At 30.6% G+C, this 24,931-nt stretch overlaps 4 protein-coding genes across 4 annotated transcripts; 3 read left to right on the top strand and 1 right to left on the bottom strand.

Moving 5' to 3' along the window:
- The first annotated feature begins 824 nt into the window (after nt 1-824).
- LOC130900537 (zinc finger BED domain-containing protein 5-like) lies at nt 825-1,640 on the top strand. Its single transcript, XM_057811232.1, has one exon. It carries the CDS (start codon nt 825-827, stop codon nt 1,638-1,640), a length of 816 nt encoding a protein of 271 aa, XP_057667215.1.
- A 247-nt stretch (nt 1,641-1,887) lies between these two features.
- On the bottom strand, nt 1,888-5,089 carry LOC130901792 (40S ribosomal protein SA). The gene is made up of 5 exons (XM_057813392.1): nt 4,978-5,089; nt 4,399-4,743; nt 3,463-3,689; nt 2,703-2,928; nt 1,888-2,066 (listed from the first exon to the last, which is right to left on the bottom strand). The coding sequence occupies exons 2-5, from the start codon at nt 4,712-4,714 to the stop codon at nt 1,942-1,944; spliced, it is 894 nt and encodes a 297-aa protein (XP_057669375.1). The 5' UTR covers nt 4,715-4,743; nt 4,978-5,089; the 3' UTR covers nt 1,888-1,941.
- A 321-nt stretch (nt 5,090-5,410) lies between these two features.
- On the top strand, nt 5,411-24,533 carry LOC130901337 (alcohol dehydrogenase [acceptor]-like). Its single transcript, XM_057812644.1, has 6 exons — nt 5,411-5,836; nt 6,089-6,291; nt 6,509-6,683; nt 7,687-7,812; nt 8,164-8,379; nt 23,546-24,533. Exons 1-6 carry the CDS (start codon nt 5,683-5,685, stop codon nt 24,520-24,522), a joined length of 1,851 nt encoding a protein of 616 aa, XP_057668627.1. The 5' UTR covers nt 5,411-5,682; the 3' UTR covers nt 24,523-24,533.
- On the top strand, nt 9,840-22,103 carry LOC130901338 (uncharacterized). Its single transcript, XM_057812645.1, has 2 exons — nt 9,840-10,044; nt 14,776-22,103. Exon 2 carries the CDS (start codon nt 19,336-19,338, stop codon nt 21,040-21,042), a length of 1,707 nt encoding a protein of 568 aa, XP_057668628.1. The 5' UTR covers nt 9,840-10,044; nt 14,776-19,335; the 3' UTR covers nt 21,043-22,103.
- Nucleotides 24,534-24,931: the final 398 nt, after the last annotated feature.

The following is a 24,931-nucleotide window of genomic DNA, read 5'->3' as shown; positions in this document are numbered from 1 at the left end:
ACGGTTTCAAAGGCGAAAAAAGGAAGTATGATGAATCATATATCAGTTTCGGATTTGTTGATTCCAACGGCTCACCTCTCTGCATGTTATGTAGTAAACTGCTTCCTAATAGTTCCGTGGCACCTGCCAAGTTGCGCCGGCATTTAGAAACTGTACACCCCGAGTCTAAAGACAAGAATAGAGAATTTTTTGTACGTAAAAAAGAACAGTTATTGGAAAGTCAAAAAACTATGATGCAAGTAATCCAAACTATCAATGAAAAGGTCACAAAGGCATCATATTTAGTTAGCTATCGCATTGCACAAGAATGTGAAGCGCACACTATCGCTGAGATTTTAATAAAACCATGTGTGTTAGACATAACAAAATGTATGCTCGATAAAAAATCTGCAAAGCATCTTTCTACTGTGCCACTATCAAACGATACTGATTCACGTCGAATTCATGATCAGGCAAGCTACGTTAAACAAGAGCTAGTTACACGTCTACAAAAAAACACGATTCGTCTTGCAAATGGATGAGTCTACTGATGTCGCAGGTGTGGCTATCTTACTGGTTATCGTGAGATATCCATATGAAAGTTCTTTTGAAGAAGACATGCTTATGTGTTCACCGTTGCCCACAAACACTACCGGAGAAGAAATTTTTACTAAAATAAATATATTTTTTGAAGAAAATAATCTGTTGGAACGATTGCATTGACATTTGTGCAGATGGGGCCAAGGCGATGACGGGTAAAACAGCAGGAGTCGTGTCACGAATACAAAAAAAAAGTACCTAATTGTGGTTCCAGTCATTGTCTCCTGCATAGACAAACACTAGCAATGAAGCAAATGCCGTCAAACCTAAAATTAGTAATGGATGAAGCGGTAAAAATTATTAATTTTATCAAATCACGACCACTACAGTCCCGATTGTTCTCATTATTGTGTGAAGATTATGGTAGCAAACATAAAACACTGCTGCTCCATACAGAAGTACGATGGCTGTCTCGGGGTAAAACTTTAACAAGGCTATTTGAACTTAAAGTTGAGTTACAAATGTTTCTTTCAGATACTTCTTTTAATTTGAAAGACCGTTTGTATGATAAAACTTGGATGTTCCGACTGTCTTTCATGGCGGATATCTTTCTTATTTGCGTTAGTAAGAGAGAAATAGAAAGCTTTACGTTACTCAGTGAGTTTGTTAGCGTTAACGACTCAGAAATGTTTCAAGATGATGTATTTGAAGAATTGGTCCAATATCTCACTTCGATGCGCGAATCTTTTGAGAAGTATTTTCCCGAATTGAAACTGAATTCATGGCAAAAGCCCGAAAGTATGTCAAATGAGATATATGAATCTCTTTTAGAAATGTCATCAGACAAAAGTATGGAGTCATTGTTCAAAACGACATCTCTCAACGATTATTGGTGCAGAATCCGTGATGAATACCCAATGCTTGCCAAAATAGCTCTGAATATTCTTCTTCCATTTCCAACAACATATTTGTGCGAAACAGGATTCTCAACCTATGCAGCCACTAAAACAAAATACCGGAATAGACTGGACGCCGAACCTGATATGAGTTCTGTGTCTTCTATCAAACCTGATATCAACCAATTAATGAAAAATAAACAACAGTTCCATACCTCCCATTAGTTATTTTTTTTCTTTTTTAATATCTTCCATTTCTATTATTATACTTGTTATGTAAGTAAGTAATAAGTATATATTACATTCTACGTTTATTATGCTTATTAATAAAGAATATACTTTTAGAGACTATTGTTTTATTGTAGGGTTCCGTCAAGTATTTCGCTTTCCAAAAGGGTTCCGTCACTAAAAAAGTTTGAGAACCGCAGCTCTACTGTATATTTGACATTTGAAGATGAAAGGAAAAAATACATTGGTCGATATCAATTTTATTAAAAACAGTGCATTACAAACAATGCCAACTCATTTATTTCCATTCAGAGGAACTAGCCCAGTTTGGTGCTTCTGTTGCTCCACCTGGCCATTGTTCTTGTGCAACTTCAGCTGCCCAATCTGGTTTTGCGCCTACGTTATAAGCTGGTGCAGCAGGTACTGAAAAATATAAAAGGTTAACATTTAACTAACACAATCAGAATCTACAAAGCTATTGCTATTGTAGTTGCTATCAAAATGGAAGAAGTAGAGCCTTTGTTGATAAGCAGCTAGTTTAGTATCAACAATAAATAAAGAACATTGAAGGAAAGATAACTTATTAAAAAATTCCATAAACCAAAACAAAATTTTTGATTTATTCTCAGTTACGCAACGACCAAGTCAGCATTGACCAGTACAGTGTAAGCTAAATCTATGACACTCAAAATATTTCAATGGACCAATGAAATAAATTCAGTAATACACCTGTTAATTAAATGAAAATATGTGTATCAAACTGTTGTTTGACCGGCTATGACTTCCACTATTACAGACATCCTTCGTCATTGAAAAGATGTAAGCTCTCAACTGGGTACTACAAAACCAGAATGGAATGAAGCCAAAATGATACATTTCTAATTGAAAGGGCATGGTGTGAGATTCAATCTTTTAGACCTTAGTAAGATACAAAATGATAGTAAAGGTTTAATTGTATTTTTATAAGTGTTCAAAATACATCTGAACAGGATATGTAAAAATAGTAAGAGAAAATAGTCATAGTCACTGTCCACATTCAATTATAGTTTAAATGATTACCTGGAGCAATATCTGCTGTATAATCAGTAGGTTCACTCTCGTTCCAGTTCATATCTTGGGGTTCATGAACTGGTGCAACAATTTCTGCAGGTTTAACAACAGCAGATGTTGCTTCTTTCGCTGCTTGTTCTTCTTTTTCAGCTTCTTCCGATTCACGATAGAAGAATAGATCAACAACAACGTCCCATTTGGTGTCACGTGGAATGGTACCCCTAAGGCGAAGCACCTAAAAATTTAACAGTCTAAACAATATATTTTAAAAAAAATCATAAATTTCAAGAGTTGCAGAAGCTTCAGGTGGAAAAATTATTAACAATCATGGTAGATCATTAATATGGGAACAATCAATCATCATATTTACAATTAAAGAATGGACTTTCAAGACATATCAAATTGTAACTGTTCCAAAACTTCAATATTTTACAAATTAAATTCACAAACTCCACTTTTTTTAGCAAAATTATCAATATGACTGGAGGCCTACAGATAAATCACGTTCTAATTGATAATGGGACACAATACTACAGTAAAACCCACTTTGAAAGCTGTCTAAAGTACTTCACAATCAACTCTAGTAATTCTATGACAAAAAAAAATTTTGTCACTCACTACTAGCAATTAATGCTGATATATGTATTTTTGTTTTATAATCACAGCAATGGGATTACTAATAGAATATAATCACTAGTGAAGATGTGAAAGTATCTAAATTATAATACTTTGATTACCTCACAAAAGTTTTCATATCAAATTCAATTACCTCTCTAGCCAAGAGCCACCAAAGTAAACCAATACTATGTGCAGACTTGTTGTTTCCAGGAATGGCAATGTCAACAAATCTAAGTGGTGAATCTGTATTACACAAGGCAATAACGGGAATGTTTACGTAAGAAGCCTCAGTAATTGGCTGGTGGTCAAAAGCTGGATCAGTAACAATCAAGAGACGAGGTTCTCTGAAAGCAGCCTGGATCTGATTAGTAAAAGCACCTAAAATTAATAAAAAAATGTGAATATTTATTTTGGACAAATTAAAAAATTTTGTTTGATTTGAATTTTAATCAGAATTACAAAGTAAAATCATTTACTCATAGGTTCCTTAGTGTTATCTATCATCATTAATACCACATGTGTGGCATAAAAAGAAATCCATTTACCACAAAAATTTGGAAAACAAGAGAATTAACTCAATATCACTTTAGATTTAAAAAATGTACCATTAAGCATACTGCTATTTTCTTGATTGAATATCCTTATTTTTTATCATTATTTTTATTTATTTTTAATTGAGAAAATATTTTTTAACCCAACTTTGATCTTCATCTAAAGGTCTAAAACTGAGAATCTGGAGAAATCTTTAGTATTTTACTGCCATTAAATATTTAAGTGATAATAAGAGGAAGGCTTAAAACTTCCAAAAGGATTTCTTAAACAATTTTAAGACATAATATATACAAAATTCAATACTGATTGGATACCATACACCAATTATTGATTGGGTGAATAACTTTTAGTATGAAACAAAGGTAACTATAAATATTTATTATAATACCCCCAGCACAAATGCTAAAATAATATTCCTTTAAAAACTTTCTTTGGATTCTTCTTCAAAAATTATCAAGTTTTTTAATTACACAAAAATGAATGTAGCCCAATTACTCATTCATACCAATGTTGATTTAGAAATAAATATACTAACCAGGAGTAAATCTTCCGGCTATAGGGGTGGCTCCGGTGTGAGCGGCGAATTTAAGAACGGCACGTTGGCCATAAGAACGTGATGAAATAACGAACACTTCACCTGGATGTTCAATAGCAACTATAGCACGTGCTGCAAGCAAAAGTTTCTCCCAGGTTTTACGCAAATTTATGATACGAGTACCATCAGGACGCCGCTTATAAACGTACTGTTCCATCTGAAAGTCAACATTTGCGGTACCGAGATGAGTACCAGCGGCCAACATTTTGGTAACATCATCCTCTCGTAGACTTAAAACATCAATTCCTCCCGACATCTTTACGCTTATATAGGGTTACGATAAACCTAAAAGGCATAATTTATATTGAAAATAATATTGCAGAATAATTTTACAAAGTTCATATTTATTTAGAAATAACCTAAAGAAAATGCTGTAATATTATTATATATCAAATATTACACATAATACTAGAAATATTGTTCTAATTGCATTTATTAATATTCATTCCATAGAATAAAATTAGTAAAAATATATGGATTGATTAAGTTTTTAGAGAATATATTTTATTTAAAACTTACGAAGCAAGATGCCACTTGGGACAGCTACAAGAAAAGAACTTTTTATCTCTTTACGTCAACTTTTTAAGTATATGTCAAATCAACAGCTATCTTCAGGTTCATTCATTTGCACAGAACTAAATACATAGAACTAATTCTTTGACTGAATGTTTATTTGTGATTAAATGTTATAATCTCGTTAACACATTTCTATAGATAACATTGTGCTTGACACTATCAATTAATTAAAAGATATATAAGAGTTTCATATTTTTGACCAGCGTATGATATGTATGTATAGGCGATTAACAAACAAAATGGCATGTAAAACATGTTCACTATCCAATCGTTTAAAATGCTATTAAATATATTTTGTAAATCTAGGGAATGAGCTTTGTGATCACAGATGTAGATCTAGTTCAATGATTTTGAAGAACGAGGATCAAAGAAAAAAGTATTTAGTTCTGTGATCTGTATAATGAATAAAAATGTAACCTATAATTTAATCAAATTTGAAAAATTTTAATTAAATTATAAGATTAAGAATATATTGACCCGTATATAATGGTTATCTATCGTATTGATAATAATATTCAATGAAGAAAAGCCCTCAAATTCTTATATTCAATTTTTTTTAATCTTTAAATCAAAAATTACTATTTTATCAGTAAATATGAGAAATTAATTTAATAAGTAAAAAATAAGTGCTTGTTATATTCATTTAACATGATTGTAAATACACATTCTTTTTTAATATTCTTATATATGCTTGGCATACTATGCTTCGAATTTTTTATCAATTTTTTACAGTATAATGATTTATTTTTATGTTACAATTGTGAAGAAAAAGAAAATAGTAAAACATTCGACTATATTGTAGGTCAGTAATAAGTAACTAATATTTATTTCACTGTTTTTGAGATTCTTTAATGGTATTCAAGTATTGTATATTCTTAAATTTATAACAAATTGACAGGAAATATTAAGTTACGCCGAATAAACTTTAGAGCCTTTTCAATATAACTATGGATATCATGGGTGAATAAAGAATTTATCCAAAACAGAGTTTTAGTAATGCTCTACTTATATTTCCCTCAAATTATCTCTTGTTTAATTAGTTTTAATGTTTAAGTTGGTTTTGGATCTGCTGGTGCTATTGTAAGTCGAAGATTAGCAGAGAATAAGAGTGCTAGAATTTTAGTATTGGAAGCTGGCAAATATGGAAATACATTATTGGATATCCCCTCATTTGGTTTGTTATTGCAGAAGTCAGCTTTTGATTGGCAGTATAAGACTGTTGCCCAGAAAAACAGTTGTTTTTCATTGTATAACAATGTAAGTTCTTTTGGTGTACCCTTGCTTTTGATAACCATGTCATCATCTTGGATAGAATGTAAACTAGTTCAGTTTTCTTTTAGACTCAGAAGATCATGATGTGCATTCAACAATATAGTGGTAATAGATAGTGTATTATTCACTATGAATATCATTAGCAGTTCAAAACATTCTTTAATTCCTAAAAATATTCAAAAAATGTTTATTTTGTTTTCAGAAAAGCATATGGCCTATGGGAAAAATTGTAGGAGGAACTGCTAGGCTGAACAATATGCTATATGTAAGAGGACATCCTGAAGATTTTAATTCTTGGTTTAGACAAAAAGAAGGCTATTCATTTGAGTATGATATTTTACCATATTTTAAGAGACTAGAGCAGACTATCTATACAAGTAAGGGTTACTTAATTAGAAATAATTGTTAATTGTCAAACAACAGGTTTTTGAAGCCATTAACTATGATTTGTGACAATTTAAATTTTTGATAACATTCTAAATTTTTGGAATAGTAAAGGCACTTAGATGAGGCTGTATGGCATATGTTCCAACGATTCAGCTTTTCACTGCTTAGTTATTAAATATGAAATCAATACACTAAAATAAAAGAAAATTACTTGACCCTCTCAGAATTTGATGAGATTTAGTATGAAGGTTGTCCTCATAGAGATTAAGAAAAAGGTTATTTTTTAAATATCTCACAGTTTCAGAATTACATCTATATAAAGTTTCCCAAAATCTCCCCAAAAAAATGTAACCGATATATTTTGAAATCACCATTGCTTTTCTCCTAATTGAGAATATCAAAAAAAGATCAATTAAAACTGAGTCTTTATATCTCTAGCTCAATTAGGAGAAAACCTGATGATTTCAAAATATGTCTGTTATGTTTTTTGGTGGATTTTGGGAAATTTTACATAGTCGTTATTTTTAAACCATTTGATATATTTGAAAAAACGGCATTTTTATATTTTTCTTAATCTCTAGAGGACAACTTTCATACTAAATTTCGTTACATTCTTAGGAAGTCAGGTTTATGCCCCGTGTTGATTTGATATTGAATGACTGTGCTTTCAAAATTAAATTACCTCGGGACATGTGTGTGTACTGTAATTGTCTTAGTGGAGAAAATTTTTGCAAACTAATAGGAAGTGGAATTGATTTGATTTTGCTGAGTAACTCTTGTATAAAAACTGCTATTGAGACATTAGTTATATCACTAGAATAACTGTCAAATCTCTGGTCAACAATGTTGTGTATAGTTCTGAATCTTTGAATGTAGATTAACTGTAGATATGGGTCAAGTGTTAGAAATAACTAGTGAATGGAACAGTGGATTACAACAATGATACCACTATTATTATGTGGTCAATCTAACACAGTTAACTATGATTTTTAGGAAACCCTGTTGGCTCAATTTATGTTAGTAACTTAACTTTCCAGTCAAAGTTACCAGAGTATGTTCTAAATGCTGCCAAAGAATTAGGATACTTCATTTCAAATGAAACTGAAAATTGTATGGAAGGTAAGCTAATGGTTTATTGAAATGTTCTTTTCAACAGCAAAATAAAGACGCCATAAGTGAGTACTCTATCTCATACTTGATATATTATAAAACTTCAAGGACTTTGAGAGAAGCTCCCAAAATTGTTTGAATGGTATCGCTTGAGAATTAATTTTGTTCCAAAATCAACAAAATTGCTAGCTTTGTGGCTTTTAAAAATGCCTTTGACATAATTTGGAATTTGATGCTGCCATTGGTAGAGTTTTGTAACTTAAATATCACTAAACAGATATATATGTTTTGCTTATTATTCCTCTTGTCTGTCTGTCTAATTTTAAACCCCCTTCCTCTCGTTTTATCTATTTCTTTTAGGTTTTGGTTTACCAAAAGTTACTTTAAAAAATGGCCAAAGATGGACTCCAGCGCATACCTTGTTGGAATTGAACAAGCCCAATATAATCATAAGAACCGGTAGAACTGTTGAAAAAGTATTATTGCGCAATAATTTTGAGGCTTACGGAGTTAAGTATAGTTATAAAGGACAATACCACATTGCTAAAGCGACCAAAGGTGTAATTTTGTCAGCTGGTAAGACATTTTCAATATACAAGGTGATTCATTAAGAATATCCAATCTCTGAACTGTAGATTCTATACCTCAAAATATGATGATTCTGCTCAACATGCCTTATGCAAATATTGCGGGGCGTTCAAAATTTAAATTTTGATTTTCGCAATAATTTTTTGTTTTCACAATTTCTCTTTGAAAATTGGCTATTTTACGTCTTTTGGCATGAGGAATAATAATTTGCACTCTAATTTAACATTCCTAATAGAGGGCGCTAGTTACACTTGTTTGTGTTAATTAAATAAAAAAATATTAAAAAGCGTTAAATTCTACAAAAAAAGTTACTCTTCTTTGATTCGTGTAACTCAATCGGTTAACGAGTTATTTGCTTCTAAAAGTTCAATAAATTGAATTTTTTCATAAAAAAAAATTATTATTCCTTAAATATGTAACAATAACAAATTTGTAAACAAAAATAAAAAACTTTAAAGCAAATGTTTATGCTTATGATCCGCTTTCGTAAAGATCTCTTAATATCAAAAACTAGCAATATTTGCATAAGGCATGTTGAGCAGAATCATCATATTTTGAGGTCTAGAATCTACAGTTCAGAGATTGGACATTCTTAATGAATCACCCTATATATACTGACAATTGACACTGACAATTTGCTTATTTATATTGATCTATAGATCACCTTCATCATGAATATCAAAATAAGGATAAAAACAACTTAGAACTTTGTTCCAATAAGAAAAATTAATTTTTTCTTTGGTTTCCACATCTCAAATATGTAGCGGTAATCAATTAAATTTATTAGAATTTACAAAATAGAGCTATAAATTTTACTTAAATTATTTAGATATTTTTTTTCATTTATAGCTTTTTCGTTCTTATGAATATGAACCATTTCTAAAAACTCCGTTTTTCGTGTATTAGATTCCGTTTCAAGAATTTTTGAATCCTTATAATTGAATTTATGTTTTTTTGATATCTCATGGTTCGTTAATGCAGTTCTATTTTTTTTTTATCGTTAGTCTTAGTCTATTTTCTAAATATATGTATTTACAATTTATCATAATATTTTAATAGACTTAAAGAAAAGTCGAAACGTCAAAATTTTTCTTTCTTTTAAAAACTATCAAAAAAACTAATTTTGAAACAGAAGAGACCTAAAATCAAGAACACTAAGATGCATTAATATATCAACAGGTCTAAGAAATAAGAAATTTATATATATATATATATATATATATATATATATATATATATATATATATATATATATATATATATATATATATATATGTCACCTACGCCATTGCCCTAAAAGATTATTTAATTCACGTTTGTAATAAAAAATATCAGTCCTGTAATTGAAGTTGTTGGTAGAATTTATGTTAGAAATAAAATTATTTTTTAAAAAACACGGTTCCAGTAAATTAAAAGTTAAGTGGCGCAGTCAGTAGGATAGTCAATCGAAAGTTAAGGCATATAACATTCGGTTCGTTTTTACGATTTATTGACTATTCGAACAAGTAAAGTTAAATTATTGGAACTCTTAGTTGGGCGAACTGATTAACTCAACTAGAAGATCTGTGTTGTGCTAGAAACCGGAAGAATCAAGAGGATATTGGTTGTTCCTGTGCAGTCCGAGCCAATGGAAAGGATCTTCATTCTATTGCTGTAAGTGTTTTTAATGTCATATAGAGGAAATATTAATTATTTACTTGACACATCTGACGATTCTGACTCAAATTCTGATTCAAATAACTCAAATTCAGGCTCAAACTCTGTTAATACTAAAATAAAATTTAACTTAGCATCACCAAAACTTTTTTCTACGAATAATTTTAATAAAATTTTAAAAAAAGAATATCTTGATATGATACCCGAATTTGATGGAAACAATGCATTACTTCCTAGATTTATAGAAATTTCAGAGAAATTAGTAAGTAAGTTTTATAATACTGTGGATGTAGGGGATTTTCAAAACGAATATTTGATGTCCAGCATCTTAGCAAAAATAAAAGGTGAAGCAGCCATAAACATTTCTTCTTGTACGATAAGACTTGGGAAAATCTAAAAGATGCACTTCTTAATACTTACGCTGACAAAAGAGATATTTACACTTTAAATATAGAACTTTCAGAAATGAAACAAGGTAATGAAACGCCTTTCGAATTTTATAATAGAATTCAACATTTATTAAATCTTCAAATTTCTTATCTCACGACACATTCTAATGTTAGTGAACATTTAATTTTGGGTAATTACTTAAAAAATTTGGCTCTCAGAGTATTGCTACGCGGTTTAAAAGAACCTTTAGGCACATTAATGCGTACGAAAAATCCAGAAAATTTGAATATTGCTTTAAATGTTCTTACAAATGATTTTTAAGTTTATATGACCCACAATAATCATCCGAAAAATGTTTTTTCATCCTTGAATACGCAAAATAATTCACATAAAAATAAAACCACTTTCCAAAATAATGTGGCATATAGGCAACCACCTCCTAGGCAAAATTCTATGCAGAATTATCATTATACTAATCGAAATTCCCAAACCCGCAAAATCGTCCATCAACTTCCTATATCCCTTTTAATAGGAATAATACAAACTTTTCTAATAATAGTCAAAACGTCTTTAAACCCAATCAGAACCAAAGATTTCCAAATCCAACTCCAATGAGTATGTCTACAAGAAATACATCTAGACCCCAACCTCAAAATTATCAAAATAGGTTCCAACACAATCCTAATCAACCTAGAAATTTTATCTCGGAAGAACTCCATAATATAGACGATTCTGATTGCACTAATGATGAATCCGATAATTTTTTAGAGACACCAGCCTCGGAACCAAACCAAACATTATCGAATTGTTAAACTTAAATAATTCAGAAAGCGTGTTACCCTATATAATTTTCCCAGAACAAAATCTTAAAGTTTTAATTGATACTGGTAGTACAAGATCCTTTGTGACACCAGCAGTGACTGAGAAATATTTCAAAAAATCTTTTGTCAAAAAACCCTTCCATGTAAAATCTGCCTTTGGTAGCAGTCAACAAAGTTTCTGCACATTCATTCCAATCCCTAAAATGTTTAATTATAGGAAACCGCTCAATTTAGAATATTGCGTTTTCAAATTTCACGATCATTTTGATTGTTTGTTAGGATTGGATAATTTAAAAATACTTAATGCAATTATCGATTTAAATAATAATTTGCTTATGATCCTTATAGTCAAATTAAATTGAATTACTTTGACATTAAAACTGGATCCACGAATTGTATAGTAGTGCCTCCACGTTGTGAACAAGTAATTAAATTAAATATTGAAAATGTAAAAAATGGTAATGTAATTATTTAAGCCCTTCTATTAGTGTTAAGACATTCGATGAATACGAACAAACCCTCAACCCAAATTTTAATGAAATTTAATGTGAAAATGTTAAATTTGATGTTTCGAAAGTTAGAACTGAACACATGAATTCCGAAGAGAAACAATCTGTATTAAAATTAATTCAAGAGTATAGTGATATTTTTCATGTTGAAGCTCACCTTCACAAGTAAAATAAAACATCACATTAAAACTTCTAATGAAATACCTATTTATTCAAAATCATACAGGTATCCTGAGATTCACCGAACGGAAATTCAAAATCAAATACGAAAAATGTTAAGTGATGATATTATTAGACCATCCAATTCTCCATGGTCTAGCAACATTTGGATAGTCCCAAAGAAGCTAGATGCTTCTCAAAAACCGAAGCTTCGACTCGTTGTTGATTATCGAAAACTGAATGAGATCACAATTGGAGATCGATATCCATTGCCGTTACTAGATAAGCTTGGACGTTGTCAATATTTTACAACATTAGATCTCGCTTCTGGTTTTCATCAGATTGAAATGGCTGAGGAGCATATTCCGTAAACAGCCTTTAATGTAGAAAATGGGCACTATGAATATGTGCGCATGCCCATGGGTCTGAAAGGAGCTCCTGCAACCTTTCAAAGGGTCATGGACAATATCCTAATGGGTATAAAGAACGAAAAATGTTTGGTGTACCTTGATGATATAATTGTGTTCAGTACCAGTTTACAGGAACACATCTCAAATTTAAAAGAAGTATTCAATAGATTAAGAGAGTCTAATTTTAAATTACAAATTGATAAATGCAAATTCTTGCGAAAAGAAGTAGCATATCTGGGACATATTGTCACGCCAGAAGGTGTAAAACCGAACCCAGATAAAATTTTAGCAATTCAAAAATTTCCAATACCAAAAAATTCAAAACAATTAAAAGGTTTCCTTGGACTCCTAGGGTATTATCGAAAATTTATAAAAGATTTTTCAAAATTAACTAAACCATTAACTATTAAACTGAAAAAAGATGCAATTATTAATGTAAACGATTCAGATTACGTCGAATGCTTTGAAATGTGTAAAAATCTGTTGATGAATGAACCAATACTTCAATATCCAGATTTTACAAAACCCTTTAACCTTACCACAGACGCCAGCAATTATGCTTTAGGTGCTGTTCTAAGTTAAGGCAAAATAGGCTCTGATTTACCTGTGGCTTACGCCAGCATAACCCTAAATGATTCAAAATGCAACTATTCTGTAATCGAGAAAAAACTTCTTGCCTAGTTTGGGCAACCAAATACTTCCGCCCCTATCTTTTTGGCAGAAAATTTACAATAGTTACCGATCATAAACCACTCCAGTGGTTATTCTCACTTAAAGATCCAAGTTCAAAACTTGTTAGATGGCGCTTGAAACTTGAGGAATATGATTATGATATCGTATACAAAAAGGGTGCTTTAAATACCAATAGCGATTGTTTATCCCGAATTCAAATAAATATCAATGAAACTGAATTACAAGAACCACAATGTTCTAAAAAATTATTAGTTTATATGGACAAATTTAATAAAAAACTCTCATCAACTCCCGACGATAATGTATCGTTAATAGTTGAAACAGATAATGAAAGTAATAATGAGAATGACGACGAAGAGATAACTGTTCATACAAATGAGGAAAATCCTGTAATTGGTATACCAATTTCAGATTCAGCGATAAATGTTGGTAAAAATCAATTAATATTTTCAGAAGTAAATTTCGAACCTGCCGTACCTACTATTATGAAACTATATGAAAATAAACAAAGAATTGTTGTGCAATTATCTAAAAACAATTTTGAGCAAGATGTCATTAATTTCGTGAAAGAATAAATAGTACCAAAAACTAAATATTTTATTTATTTCGAAGACCCAATTTATGAAAAATTCAGTGTTGTTCTACAAAATCACTTTCAAGATTCTCAAATTGACTTTGTTAAATGTAATAAAAAATTAATAGTGTTCCTTTAAATGAAATTAAAGAAGTTATTCAAAATTACCACGAAGCTAAGACTAATCATAAAGGACTAGATGAAACTGAAAATCAATTAAAAGCTTTGTATTACTGGCCAAATCAAAGAGCATCTATACAAACTTATATAAACGAATGTGAAGTTTGCCAGTTAAGCAAATATGATAGAAAACCAATAAAACCATTTTTAAATGTTACCCCCACAGCCACTAAACCTTTCCAAATTTTGCATTTAGACACGATAACCTTAGAAAATAGTAAATTTCTTACGATAATAGATTCATTTTCCAAATATGGTCAAATGTATGAATTAAAATCTAGACAAGGAATAGAGGTAGTCTAATTAAATATTTTACACACCACTGTATACCAGAACAAATAATTTCGGACAATGGAACTGAGTTAAAAAATTCTGTTGTAAAAGAACTATTAGAAACGCATAAAATTAAAATTCATTTCATAAGTTCTCAGCATCCAGAATCGAATGGAATTGCTGAAAGATTCCACTCTAAGATTATTGAACACGTCAGACTTTTGAATAATCAAAAAGATTTTAAAAATGAGACTATTGAAAATAAAATACTTTACTCATTATTAGCCTATAATAATAGCGTTCATTCTGCAACAAAATTGAAACCAAACGAAATAATTACCGGACACATAAACAGTAACACACCTTTCGATATAGAAATTGATCAACAAGTAGTTAATAATTATATACAAAATCATAAAGATAAAATGAAAATTTTATACTCGAATTTAAATAAAAAATTACAGGAAAATAAATCAAAAGTAATCCCTAAAGCAAATAAAAGCCGTGAAGAATTACCAGATACAATACCCACTAAAGTGTACGTACGTAATAAACAGGCACAAGGTAAAACCAAAAATAAATATAAAAGTGAAGAAATCAAAAGCAAAAATATCCGACTAAAAACAGCTAAAATCGCTACTAGACACAAAAATACTTCAGAAAATATTCATTTTAAAAAATAACACGTCCTAAAAAGACTCCCTATAAATTTATTTTAGGTTCGTCACCGCCGGAGACGCAACAGTCAATATAAAAGATGTTACCTATAACTTGGGAATACTTCCCATAAATCTTGGATATGCCAAGCTGCAGAAATCCAGTCATACCTTTGTTCATTTTTATAATTTAAGTCCACTACTCGTAGAATATAATAAGTTAAGTATACAATATAATCACATTAAATATAATATGTCTAATAATACATTTTTTCATTCTGAAACAGAAAATATTGTAATTATAATGGAGTACACTAGGAATAGTATAGAAGAAAAATTTGATAACTGTTTGATTTTGTTTTAATTTTAGTTTAATTTTTATTTAGAAATTCATTCTACTCTACGCCTCTGGCAGTCTCTCTTTCTTCGTTACTTGTCGTTTTTATGTAGCGACACGAGAACGAGTATGTGTATTATATAGACCGAAGTAAGAACGTTTTTGGTTCTAATAAAAGAAGCTTTGCTTCCAGAAAATAAATGGGACTTTGTTTCATTTAAAATAAATAGAAAATTTAAATACAAAATAAAATTATACAGTCCACATCATTCAATACAACATTTTGGTCCTTCGAGCCGGATGTTTAACAAATTATAAATAAATAAAATTGTATTGTGCACAAGAAGATCCGTTCAAATTACCGCAACAGGAAGAAGAAACCTGTAAGTCCTTTCCATTTTATTATTTATTCCTCCTCATAGTGTCGTCGATTTCTGATGGAAGAGTTTTTTTATTATTGCTTTGCAGTAAATAATATATAGTTCAATACAATTGCAACATAAAATATTTCAGGTTAACGTTAAACAAAACTATAGGTATTACCTTGTCGGTAAGGCACACTTATTTGACGTAAATTTAAAGACAGGTAAAAATTGGTTTCAATATAGGAATATAGTATTGTTCTTTACTTTATTATAAAAAAATTGCCTTGTTTTCTTGCTCAAATATTATCATTCAATATTAAGGTATCGAGATGAATTCACAAGTAATTAGCAATTAATATAAATATCGATTAATACACAACAAATTATCTTGAATTATTCATGTTGTATCTTTAGAAAGGTATTTGCAATATTTGCATCCTAGATCCTAGTAAGAAAGTAATATACTCCGTTTTTTTCATTAGCCAAGTAGACATAACATTCGGACGTCGCCAGCGGAGCGGCTAAGTACAAAAGGGTCGCAGTTTTTCTGTAAAGTTATTACTAGTAAACAAATCAAAACTCATTCCATAGGCGCGCGATAAAAATAAAATAAAATGGCAGAGTCGGAAAAAATGAAGAATTTATATAAGAAAAGGTCTATTATTAAGGCATCAGTTACAAGGTTTGAGAATTTTTTGAAGGAAATCGACAAGATCCCCCAAAAAGAATTTACGTAGCCGATAGATTCGAAAGATTTAAAGTATCTTTAGACGATTTTGAAGCAATTCAATCGGAAATTGAGGAAAATTTAGAAGATACGGAAAGAAATCAAATTGTTTTTGATAAGGATCGTAGAGAATTTGAAAACAAATTTTATGAGTTACTAAATGATGCTAAAACCTTGATGAACACGAACGATGGTGTATCAGATATTGAATCTTTGATAGTCGATAGTTCTAGGCCGCGATCAGGTATATCTCATAATCTAAGATTACCAAAAATTTCCTTACCATCTTTTTCTGGTGAAGAAAATTGTTGGTCATCATTTCACGACCGATTTAAATCACTAATTCATGATGATTCGAGTTTGTCTACAACAGAAAAATTCTTCTGTTTGCAATCAGCAGTAAAAGGTGAAGCTGCAAAATTAATAGGTGACTTAGAAAGTACTGATTCAAATTATGAAATAGCATGGGATATGTTAAAAGACAGGTACGAGGATACAACATCTTTGATTAAAATCCATTTAAAAAATATTTTTGATTTGCCTAAAATCAATAAAGAAAATTTTTCTGACTTAAGAAATTTCTTAGACATATTCAATTTAAATTATAGAGCATTAAGGCAACTAAAAGAACCCGTAGATGAGTGGGACAGAATTTTATTATTTTTATTAGAAGAGAAACTTGACAAATATACACGTAAGGAATGGGAAACTAAAATACATAAAATAAAATCCCCGAAAATTGATTTATTTGTTGACTTTTTAAATGAAAGATGCAGCATAAATAAAAATATAAATAATAATACCAATGTAAAACAGAATAAAGTGTTAAGTCACGCTTCTTTACAGACTAAAGGTCAATTTTGTATATATTGCAATAAATCTGATCATTTAATTTATAATTGTGAAAGTTTTTTGCGGTTAGATGCAGTCTCTAGGCTAAATTCAGTAAGGAAATTAAAGGGTTGCGTAAATTGTCTTCGAAAGGGCCACTTTGCTAATGTTTGTAGAGGATACAATTGTAGCATATGTAACAAGAAACATAACGTATTATTACATATAAATGAAGCTAGTAATGCAACTAAATTTTTTAATACTAAAGGAAATTTGTCTAATACAACAAATAACGAAAATGAACTTGAAATTAAATCTACAATCGTCAAAAGTGGTGAAACTGCATCCGAAATTAATAGTTTGAGTTCTACAAGTATTTTTAATAACTGTGTTATTTTATCCACTGCATTGATAGATATCTTCGATGTTAATAATAAACCAGTGCGGTGCAGAGCTCTTTTGGATTCCGGAAGCCAAAGTTCATTTTGTACGACCGAGTTAGCACATGCATTGAATTTACCATATAAATCTGTTTCAATTCCAGTAGTAGGTATAAATGCAACAAATTCTACGAATGTTTCTAAAATTTTTCAGGCAAAAATAAAATCAATTCATACTGAATTTGAAGCAAATTTACCATTTTTAGTCATAGATCAAATTACAGGTAAGGTACCACAGTTTAATATAGATCTTTCAAACATTAAAATTCCTAAAAATTTATTGCTGGCTGACATTACTTTTGATACATCAGCTAAAATTGACATTTTGCTTGGTTGTAATATATTTTACGAACTTTTATTAAGCAATCAAATCAAGTTAGGGAAGAGGCTACCTATTCTACAGGAATCGCATTTGGGGTGGATCATTTCAGGAAATTTTACAGCCCCTTCAATGGCTACATTTTGTAATCTTTCTAAAATAGACGTTCAGGAACAATTAGAGTCCTTTTGGAAAATTGAGGAAGTTTCTAATACGAATCAATCCGTTTACTCAGTAGAAGAAAATAATTGTGAGGAGCATTTCGTAAAAAACTTTTATAGAGAAGGTGATGGCCGATTTGTTGTTAAATTACCTTTCAAAAAAAAACCTTTTTTTGGCCAAACTAAAGCGACTGAAGTCTGTAGAAAAAAGGGTGCTGAATAATAGTTACTTGAATACGGAATATTCTAAATTCATGGAGGATTATTTCAAGTTGGGGCATATGTCTTTGGTAAACGAATCTTTAGGGTCAGAAGTTAAATTCATTTTACCTCACCACTGTGTACTAAAATCTAGTTCTTTGACTACTAAAGTACGGGTAGTTTTTGATGGTTCCTGTAAATCAACTAATAATATCAGTCTGATCGACATTTTGATGGTGGGTCCAATCATACAACCTGATATATTTAATACATTGTTAAGATTTAGAAAGCACCAAATTGCCTTTACGGCAGATATAGAGAAGATGTACCGACAAATAAAGTTACATCCCTCGGATCGACAATTTCAACATATATTATGGCGAGAAGATAAGTCCAAATCGGTTCAAGAATATGAACTTAATACTGTAACTTACGCTTAGGTCCTAGTTCATTTTTAGCCACCAGATGCTTGAAGCAACTGGCTATAGAAAATTCAAAGGATTTTCCCGAGGCAAGTCACGTTATAGAAAACAATTTCTACATGGATGATTTAATCTCAGGAACCGACAGCGTAGAAGACGCCAGTTATTTAATCAAACACTTGATAAATATTCTTGGTTCTCCTTAGAGGACGTTTTTAGTTATTCCGCTAACAAATTAAGTATAAAAACTTATACCAAAAGATCGATTCTATCTATAATATCACAAGTTTTTGATCCGTTGGGATTAATCGCCCCGGTGACAATAACGGCAAAAATTTTACTGCAAAAATTGGGGTCACTCAAGGTAGATTGGGACGATGTTTTACCGGATTACTATGTTAAATCGTTTTTAAATTTTTATGACAACATATGTGAAATTAATAAATTAAAAATATCACGTTGTCTGATAATCAATAATGCCATTGACTTAGAACTTCACAGTTTCACTGATGCCTCCACAAGCGCTTATGGAGCAGTAATTTATATTTTATCCCGAAATAATATTGGCTATAAGGTAAGTTTAGCTTGTGCAAAATCCAAGGTAGCACCTTTGAAAACAATTACCCTTCCCCGTCTGGAGCTTATGGCAGCACTTTTAGGCGCACAATTAGCTTCAAGGCTACTGGAATCGTTGAATTTATCCTTTGATAAAATAATGTTTTGGTGTGACTCCACAATTACATTGGCGTGAATAAAAAGGGAACCTAGTACTCTTAAGACTTTTGTAGCTAACAGAATATCTCAAATTCAAAGCTTAACGATGGACAATGAATGGAGATATGTGCCTTCTTCGGAAAATCCAGCCGATTTCGTATCAAGGGGAGTACAACCTTCAGAAATTAGCTCATATAAAATGTGGTGGAATGGGCCCTCCTTTTTGCCGCATTCTAGCCAATGGCCTTTAGCTCCAAATAATGGTATTACAAATTTACCAGAAACAAAACTTTCTATAAATTTATCCTTGGGAACACAGATATGCAATGATTTTGACATAATATCTAAATACTCTAATTACAAAACTTTATTGCATGTGACTGCGTATTTATTTAGGTTTGCATCGAATTGCAAAAAGTCAGTAAAACTCAGAAATTTAGGTGAACTAACTTTGGAAGAAATTAATATCGCTAAATGTACTTTGATAAAATCAGTACAGTACAAGAATTTTAAACCAGAAATAGACAAACTCAAATCAGGAAAACAGATTTCACATAAAAGCAAATTGCTTCATCTTTCACCATTCTTAGATTCCGAAAACATATTGAGAGTTGGTGGCAGGCTGAACAAATCTGATCTATTTTATAACCAAAGGCATCAAATTATCTTACCTTGTAAGGATTATTTCACAGAATTAATTGTTAATCATGAGCACAAAAGGCTTTTTCACGCTGGTACTCAAACAGTACTAGCTACCATTCGAAATGAGTTTTGGCCTCTTTCTGGTCGCCAAGCTATCCGCAGAGTTTTACGAAAATGTGTAAAATGTTTTCGAGTACAGCCTACTGGACTAATTCAAAAAATGGGTGAACTACCTTCATCAAGGGTTAACCCATCAAAGCCATTTCATACGGTAGGTATTGACTATGCTGGCCCATATTTAATAAAGGACAGCAAGCTGCGTAACAAGAAATACATTAAGTCTTATATATGTTTGTTTATATGTTTTTCTTCCAAGGCCACTCACTTAGAACTAGTTAGTGATCTTACCGCTGATGGCTTCCTTAATGCATTCAAAAGATTTATTTCTCGTCGTGGTTTATGTAGGCACATTTATTCAGATAATGCAAGTACCTTTGTAAAGGCTAATATCTATTTATTAAAGTATTTTAAATTAAGCCAATCTCTAGTTGTTCAAGAGTTTATAACCGATAACTTGATTACTTGGCATTTCAATCCTCCTTACTCTCCTCATATGGGAGGATTGTGGGAACGTGCAGTTCGCTCTACTAAACACCATTTGAAACGTGTACTTAACAACACTTACCTTACTTATGAAGAATTTTATACTCTTCTATCTCAAATTGAGGGCATCCTAAATTCTCGTCCTCTCCTTCCTCTTACCGAAGATCCTGATGATCTACAGCCTTTGACTCCAGCACACTTCTTAATCGGTACTGCGATTCAAACAATTCCAGAGCCAGCTGTTCCTGCTGACCATAAAATTCAGTTATCTCGATACAAGCACATTACTATGATGATACAGCACTTTTGGACTAGGTGGTCCAAGGACTACTTGAACTTACTCCAGCAGCGACCCAAATGGCGAGGTACTCAAATTGACTCTATCCAAGTGGGATCTATGGTGCTCTTAAAGGAAGATGATACCCCTCCAATGAGTTGGAAATTGGGACGCATAGTAAAGACTCATCCAGGCAGTGATGGACTTGTTAGAGTAGTGACAGTAAAGACTTACAGTGGTATCACTAAACGTGCCATAAATAAGATATGTGTTTTACCTATAGACGATTAAGGGTTATTTGGTTGTACTTATTTTTTACTTGTATATAATTTTATGCTATGTTTATTTCTTTAATGTATATTTTTTTTCTTTTTGAAAGCTGGTACTTTCAAGGCCGGCGCTATGTTTGATTTTGTTTTAATTTTAGTTTAATTTTTATTTAGAAATTCATTCTACTCTACGCCTCTGGCAGTCTCTCTTTCTTCGTTACTTGTCGTTTTTATGTAGCGACACGAGAACGAGTATGTGTATTATATAGACCGAAGTAAGAACGTTTTTGGTTCTAATAAAAGAAGCTTTGCTTCCAGAAAATAAATGGGACTTTGTTTCATTTAAAATAAATAGAAAATTTAATTATAAAATAAAATTATACAGTCCACATCATTCAATACAACAATAACATTAATATTCATTCTACCTTAGATAGGCCAAAGAGAGGGTTAATTAACGGTCTTGGATCAATAGTAAAAACAATTACAGGAAACTTGGACTCTGAAGATGGAAAAAGAATTAATTCAATTATGGAACATTTAAAACAAAACCAAGAAAACTTGCAAAATCAAATAAGAATGCAATATTCTGTTAGTCACCAAATAATTGATAATTTTAAAAGACAATTCAGGACATTCAGTATAATGAAAAAATATAAAAAACGAAAATATTTGAGATAAGAGATATTCTAGATTTTCAAGCAAATGCGGAAAATATTAAATATTTAAAAGAGTTATTCAATGAACTTCTTATCACATTCAATGTAAATGAAGACATTTTAGAAACGGTTGAAAATTCCTTGACCTTCTGTAAACTTACAACATTACATCCAAGTATTATAAAATCTCACGAGTTATTTGTAGAGTTGCAAAAAGTGCATTATTACTACCAAGCGGAAATACCCTTTGAATTAAAACATAAAAATATTTTTGAATTTGTAGCCGTCATAGACGTAGTTTGTAAAGTAGAAAATAATCAAATACAATATTATCGATACCCATTAACTATGATATTTTATTTAATCTTTTTTATATGTTACCTATACCTACAGAAGTTGAATCAGAATACGTAACAATACCTAATTCAAATAATGTCATTAAACCTCTAAATGACATTTGTACTCGCGGCAATATTTTTCAATGTCCTAACCATTTGCAAGACAATAATAATTATGGATGCGAAGAAAACATATTGCTAGCAGGAAATTCTACATATTGTCAATATACAAAAATTGAAATAATTAAGAATCACATTGAAATTATTCCGGAGATAAATCAATTTTTGGCAATATTTCCCGTAGAAGAAAAATTAATCATAAAATGTAAGCAAGAAACTGAAGTGAGAACTCTTAAAGGCATTTATTTAATAGAAAATTCATCATGTAAAATTATATTTAGGAACCAAGAGTTAATATTTCAACAAAAAACGTTTGGACAACCTTTTGTAATAAATGAATTAAATTTAAAATTAAATCAATTACACGTTTCTCCAATGAAGATTGATTTAAAAAGGTTAAAATTAAAGGATATTCCAAATCAACTCGTAACGCCAATATTCAAGGAAAACACTAATTTTCACATTCCCAGTATTTGGACTATTCTTCTTTATACAGTATTGATATTGGCCTTCTTGTGGATTTTGTATAAGAGGAAACATTCAGGAAGGATAAGTAAGAATCACCCGCAGGCAACAGAAGATGGGATCCAGCTTCCAGGAGAAGCTTCCTTCTAAAGGAGGAGGTGTCACCTACGCCATTGCCCTTAGGTGGACAGTATATTGTGCTGATTAAGAACTTATTTTATTGTGAAATTGCTTAGTTTGTGTTTACTAAAAGATTATTTAATTCACGTTTGTAATAAAAAATATCAGTTTTGTAAATGAAGTTGTTGGTAGAATTTATGTTAAAAATAAAGTTAGTTTTTAAAAAACACGGTTCCAGTAAATATATATATATATATATATATATATTTATTTATATATATTTATATATATATATATAGTACATATATATATTTATAATATATATATAAAATGCATTGAATCACCTTTGCATGGAACTATATTTGTGATTTGTCTTATAATTAGATTAATTATAATTCAGATAAAGACCACATAATAAGTTTTATTTTCCTTATATTCATTTAGCTTTCTTTATATATATAAATATATATATAAAATAAAACTTATAAATATATATATATATATATATATATATATATATATATATATATATATATATTTAATTTAATTTTTGTAAATTGAATATAGGGCACTCCAAAATTGCAGATAATTCCTGTTTCTCACTTATCTCATACTCATATACTAAATGTTTTGTTCAAATCTTTCAATTTTACGCCAACAATAAAAAAACACATTCAATTAATTCCATCATTATTTATAGCAGTTTTAAAACCACCTTTAAAATGGAATTTGTGGAAAAAATTGTGGTTGGTACACAATGAAATCTCTTAAAGCATAAGATATAAATATTTAATCATTGTTTAATTTTCTTCACAAATTGCAGGTGTAGTTGGTACTACAAAAATTCTACTACACTCGGGAATCGGTCAAAAAAAACATTTGGATGAAGTCAATATTGAAACAAAGATAAATTTACCAGTTGGAGAAAACCTACAAGATCATCTGACTACAGGCTTTGATTTGGTATTGCTTAAGCACTCGTTAGGAATTGGTATTGAATATTTACTGTCATTTCGTTCATTGTTTGAATATTTTTGGTATGGTATTGGTCCATGGACAACTGTAGGATGTGATATACTAGCTTATTTTAATACTGAAGGAAAACATGATGATCCACCTGATCTTCAGTTGATGGTTATGCCTTTAGGGTTAAAAGAAGATAACGGCTTATATCTTCGCCACTTATTGGGTATTACAGATGAAACTTGGAACAGTTATTTCAACGAACCATATAATACTTTGACTGCCACAATATTACCTGTTCTTCTACATCCCAAAAGTCGAGGGAATATACGTCTCCAAGATAATAAATTTAGCAGTCCAATACTTATTGATCCAAAATATCTTACACATGCACATGATGTCGATATATTAATAAAAGGATTAGAAATTATACGAAAACTGGTCAATACTGAAGCGATGAAAAAATTAGGTGCGAGTTTTAATGAGCAAATATTTCCTCCATGTAAACAATATCAATTCAGTTCAAGAGAATATTGGAGTTGTTATGTGAGGCATATAACTATTACCTCTTATCATCCAGTTGGTACTTGTAAAATGGGCCCCAATGAAGACGAAAATAGTGTAGTTAATTTTAATTTTGAAGTCATAGGTACCAACAATTTGTTTGTAGTCGATGGATCTGTCATTCCAAGCCTAACCAGTGGTAATATTATTGGAACTATATTCATATTAGCAGAAATGGCTAGTGATGTATTAAAATATAGAGATTTTTTGAATAGCTCCAAATGTGAAGCGAATGAAATATTTATCAAAACCTGTACTTGTCAATATAACTGAGCTATTCATCATTTATTTTTTTTCACTCAGCCCTACCTAGAACCTAGTTAAACCTTCTGTTCAGCAACTAAAATCACAACTGTACTCTTTCAATCAAAATGTATAAAATTGAATATAGCTGAAAAGATGTCCTTTGCCTTTGGCTTATAGAAACTGTTCTCAAATGTAAATTTTGGCCGAGTTTCTATCAGGTAATATAGAGTTGACAATAAAATTAGCAGATGTTTTCCTCTGGAAAGTCTTATGAAGGCAACTTATACGAACTGCTTCTCTAGCTACTAAAAATTTTGGATGAGTATATCTCTGAAGTTCTTGAAGTATCTTTAAAACTTGGAAGCGAATTATCAGGTGCACCAGACAAAATCATCTATTTAAACTGAAATTATTATGTTTATATACGACTATAACA

The sequence above is a fragment of the Diorhabda carinulata genome, chromosome X (genome assembly GCF_026250575.1).
Source record: "Diorhabda carinulata isolate Delta chromosome X, icDioCari1.1, whole genome shotgun sequence".
NCBI lineage: Eukaryota > Metazoa > Arthropoda > Insecta > Coleoptera > Chrysomelidae > Diorhabda > Diorhabda carinulata.
The sequence above is the reverse complement of the archived record's forward strand: the minus strand, read 5'-3'. Positions and strand labels throughout refer to the sequence as shown.

Bases quoted from the DNA above. Each gene is read 5' to 3' on its own strand.
- LOC130900537 (XM_057811232.1), top strand. From the start codon at position 825: ATGAAGCAAATGCCGTCAAACCTAAAATTAGTAATGGATGAAGCGGTA.
- LOC130901338 (XM_057812645.1), top strand. From the start codon at position 19,336: ATGGACAATGAATGGAGATATGTGCCTTCTTCGGAAAATCCAGCCGAT.
- LOC130901792 (XM_057813392.1), bottom strand. From the start codon at position 4,714: ATGTCGGGAGGAATTGATGTTTTAAGTCTACGAGAGGATGATGTTACC. The intron at 3,690-4,398 runs GTTAGTATATTT...TATTAATTTTAG, and splicing joins AGCCGGAAGATTTACTCCTG to GTGCTTTTACTAATCAGATC. The intron at 2,067-2,702 runs GTAATCATTTAA...TATATTTTTCAG, and splicing joins TACAGCAGATATTGCTCCAG to TACCTGCTGCACCAGCTTAT.
- LOC130901337 (XM_057812644.1), top strand. From the start codon at position 5,683: ATGATTGTAAATACACATTCTTTTTTAATATTCTTATATATGCTTGGC. The intron at 6,684-7,686 runs GTAAGGGTTACT...TATGATTTTTAG, and splicing joins AGAGCAGACTATCTATACAA to GAAACCCTGTTGGCTCAATT. The intron at 8,380-23,545 runs GTAAGACATTTT...CACAAATTGCAG, and splicing joins AGGTGTAATTTTGTCAGCTG to GTGTAGTTGGTACTACAAAA.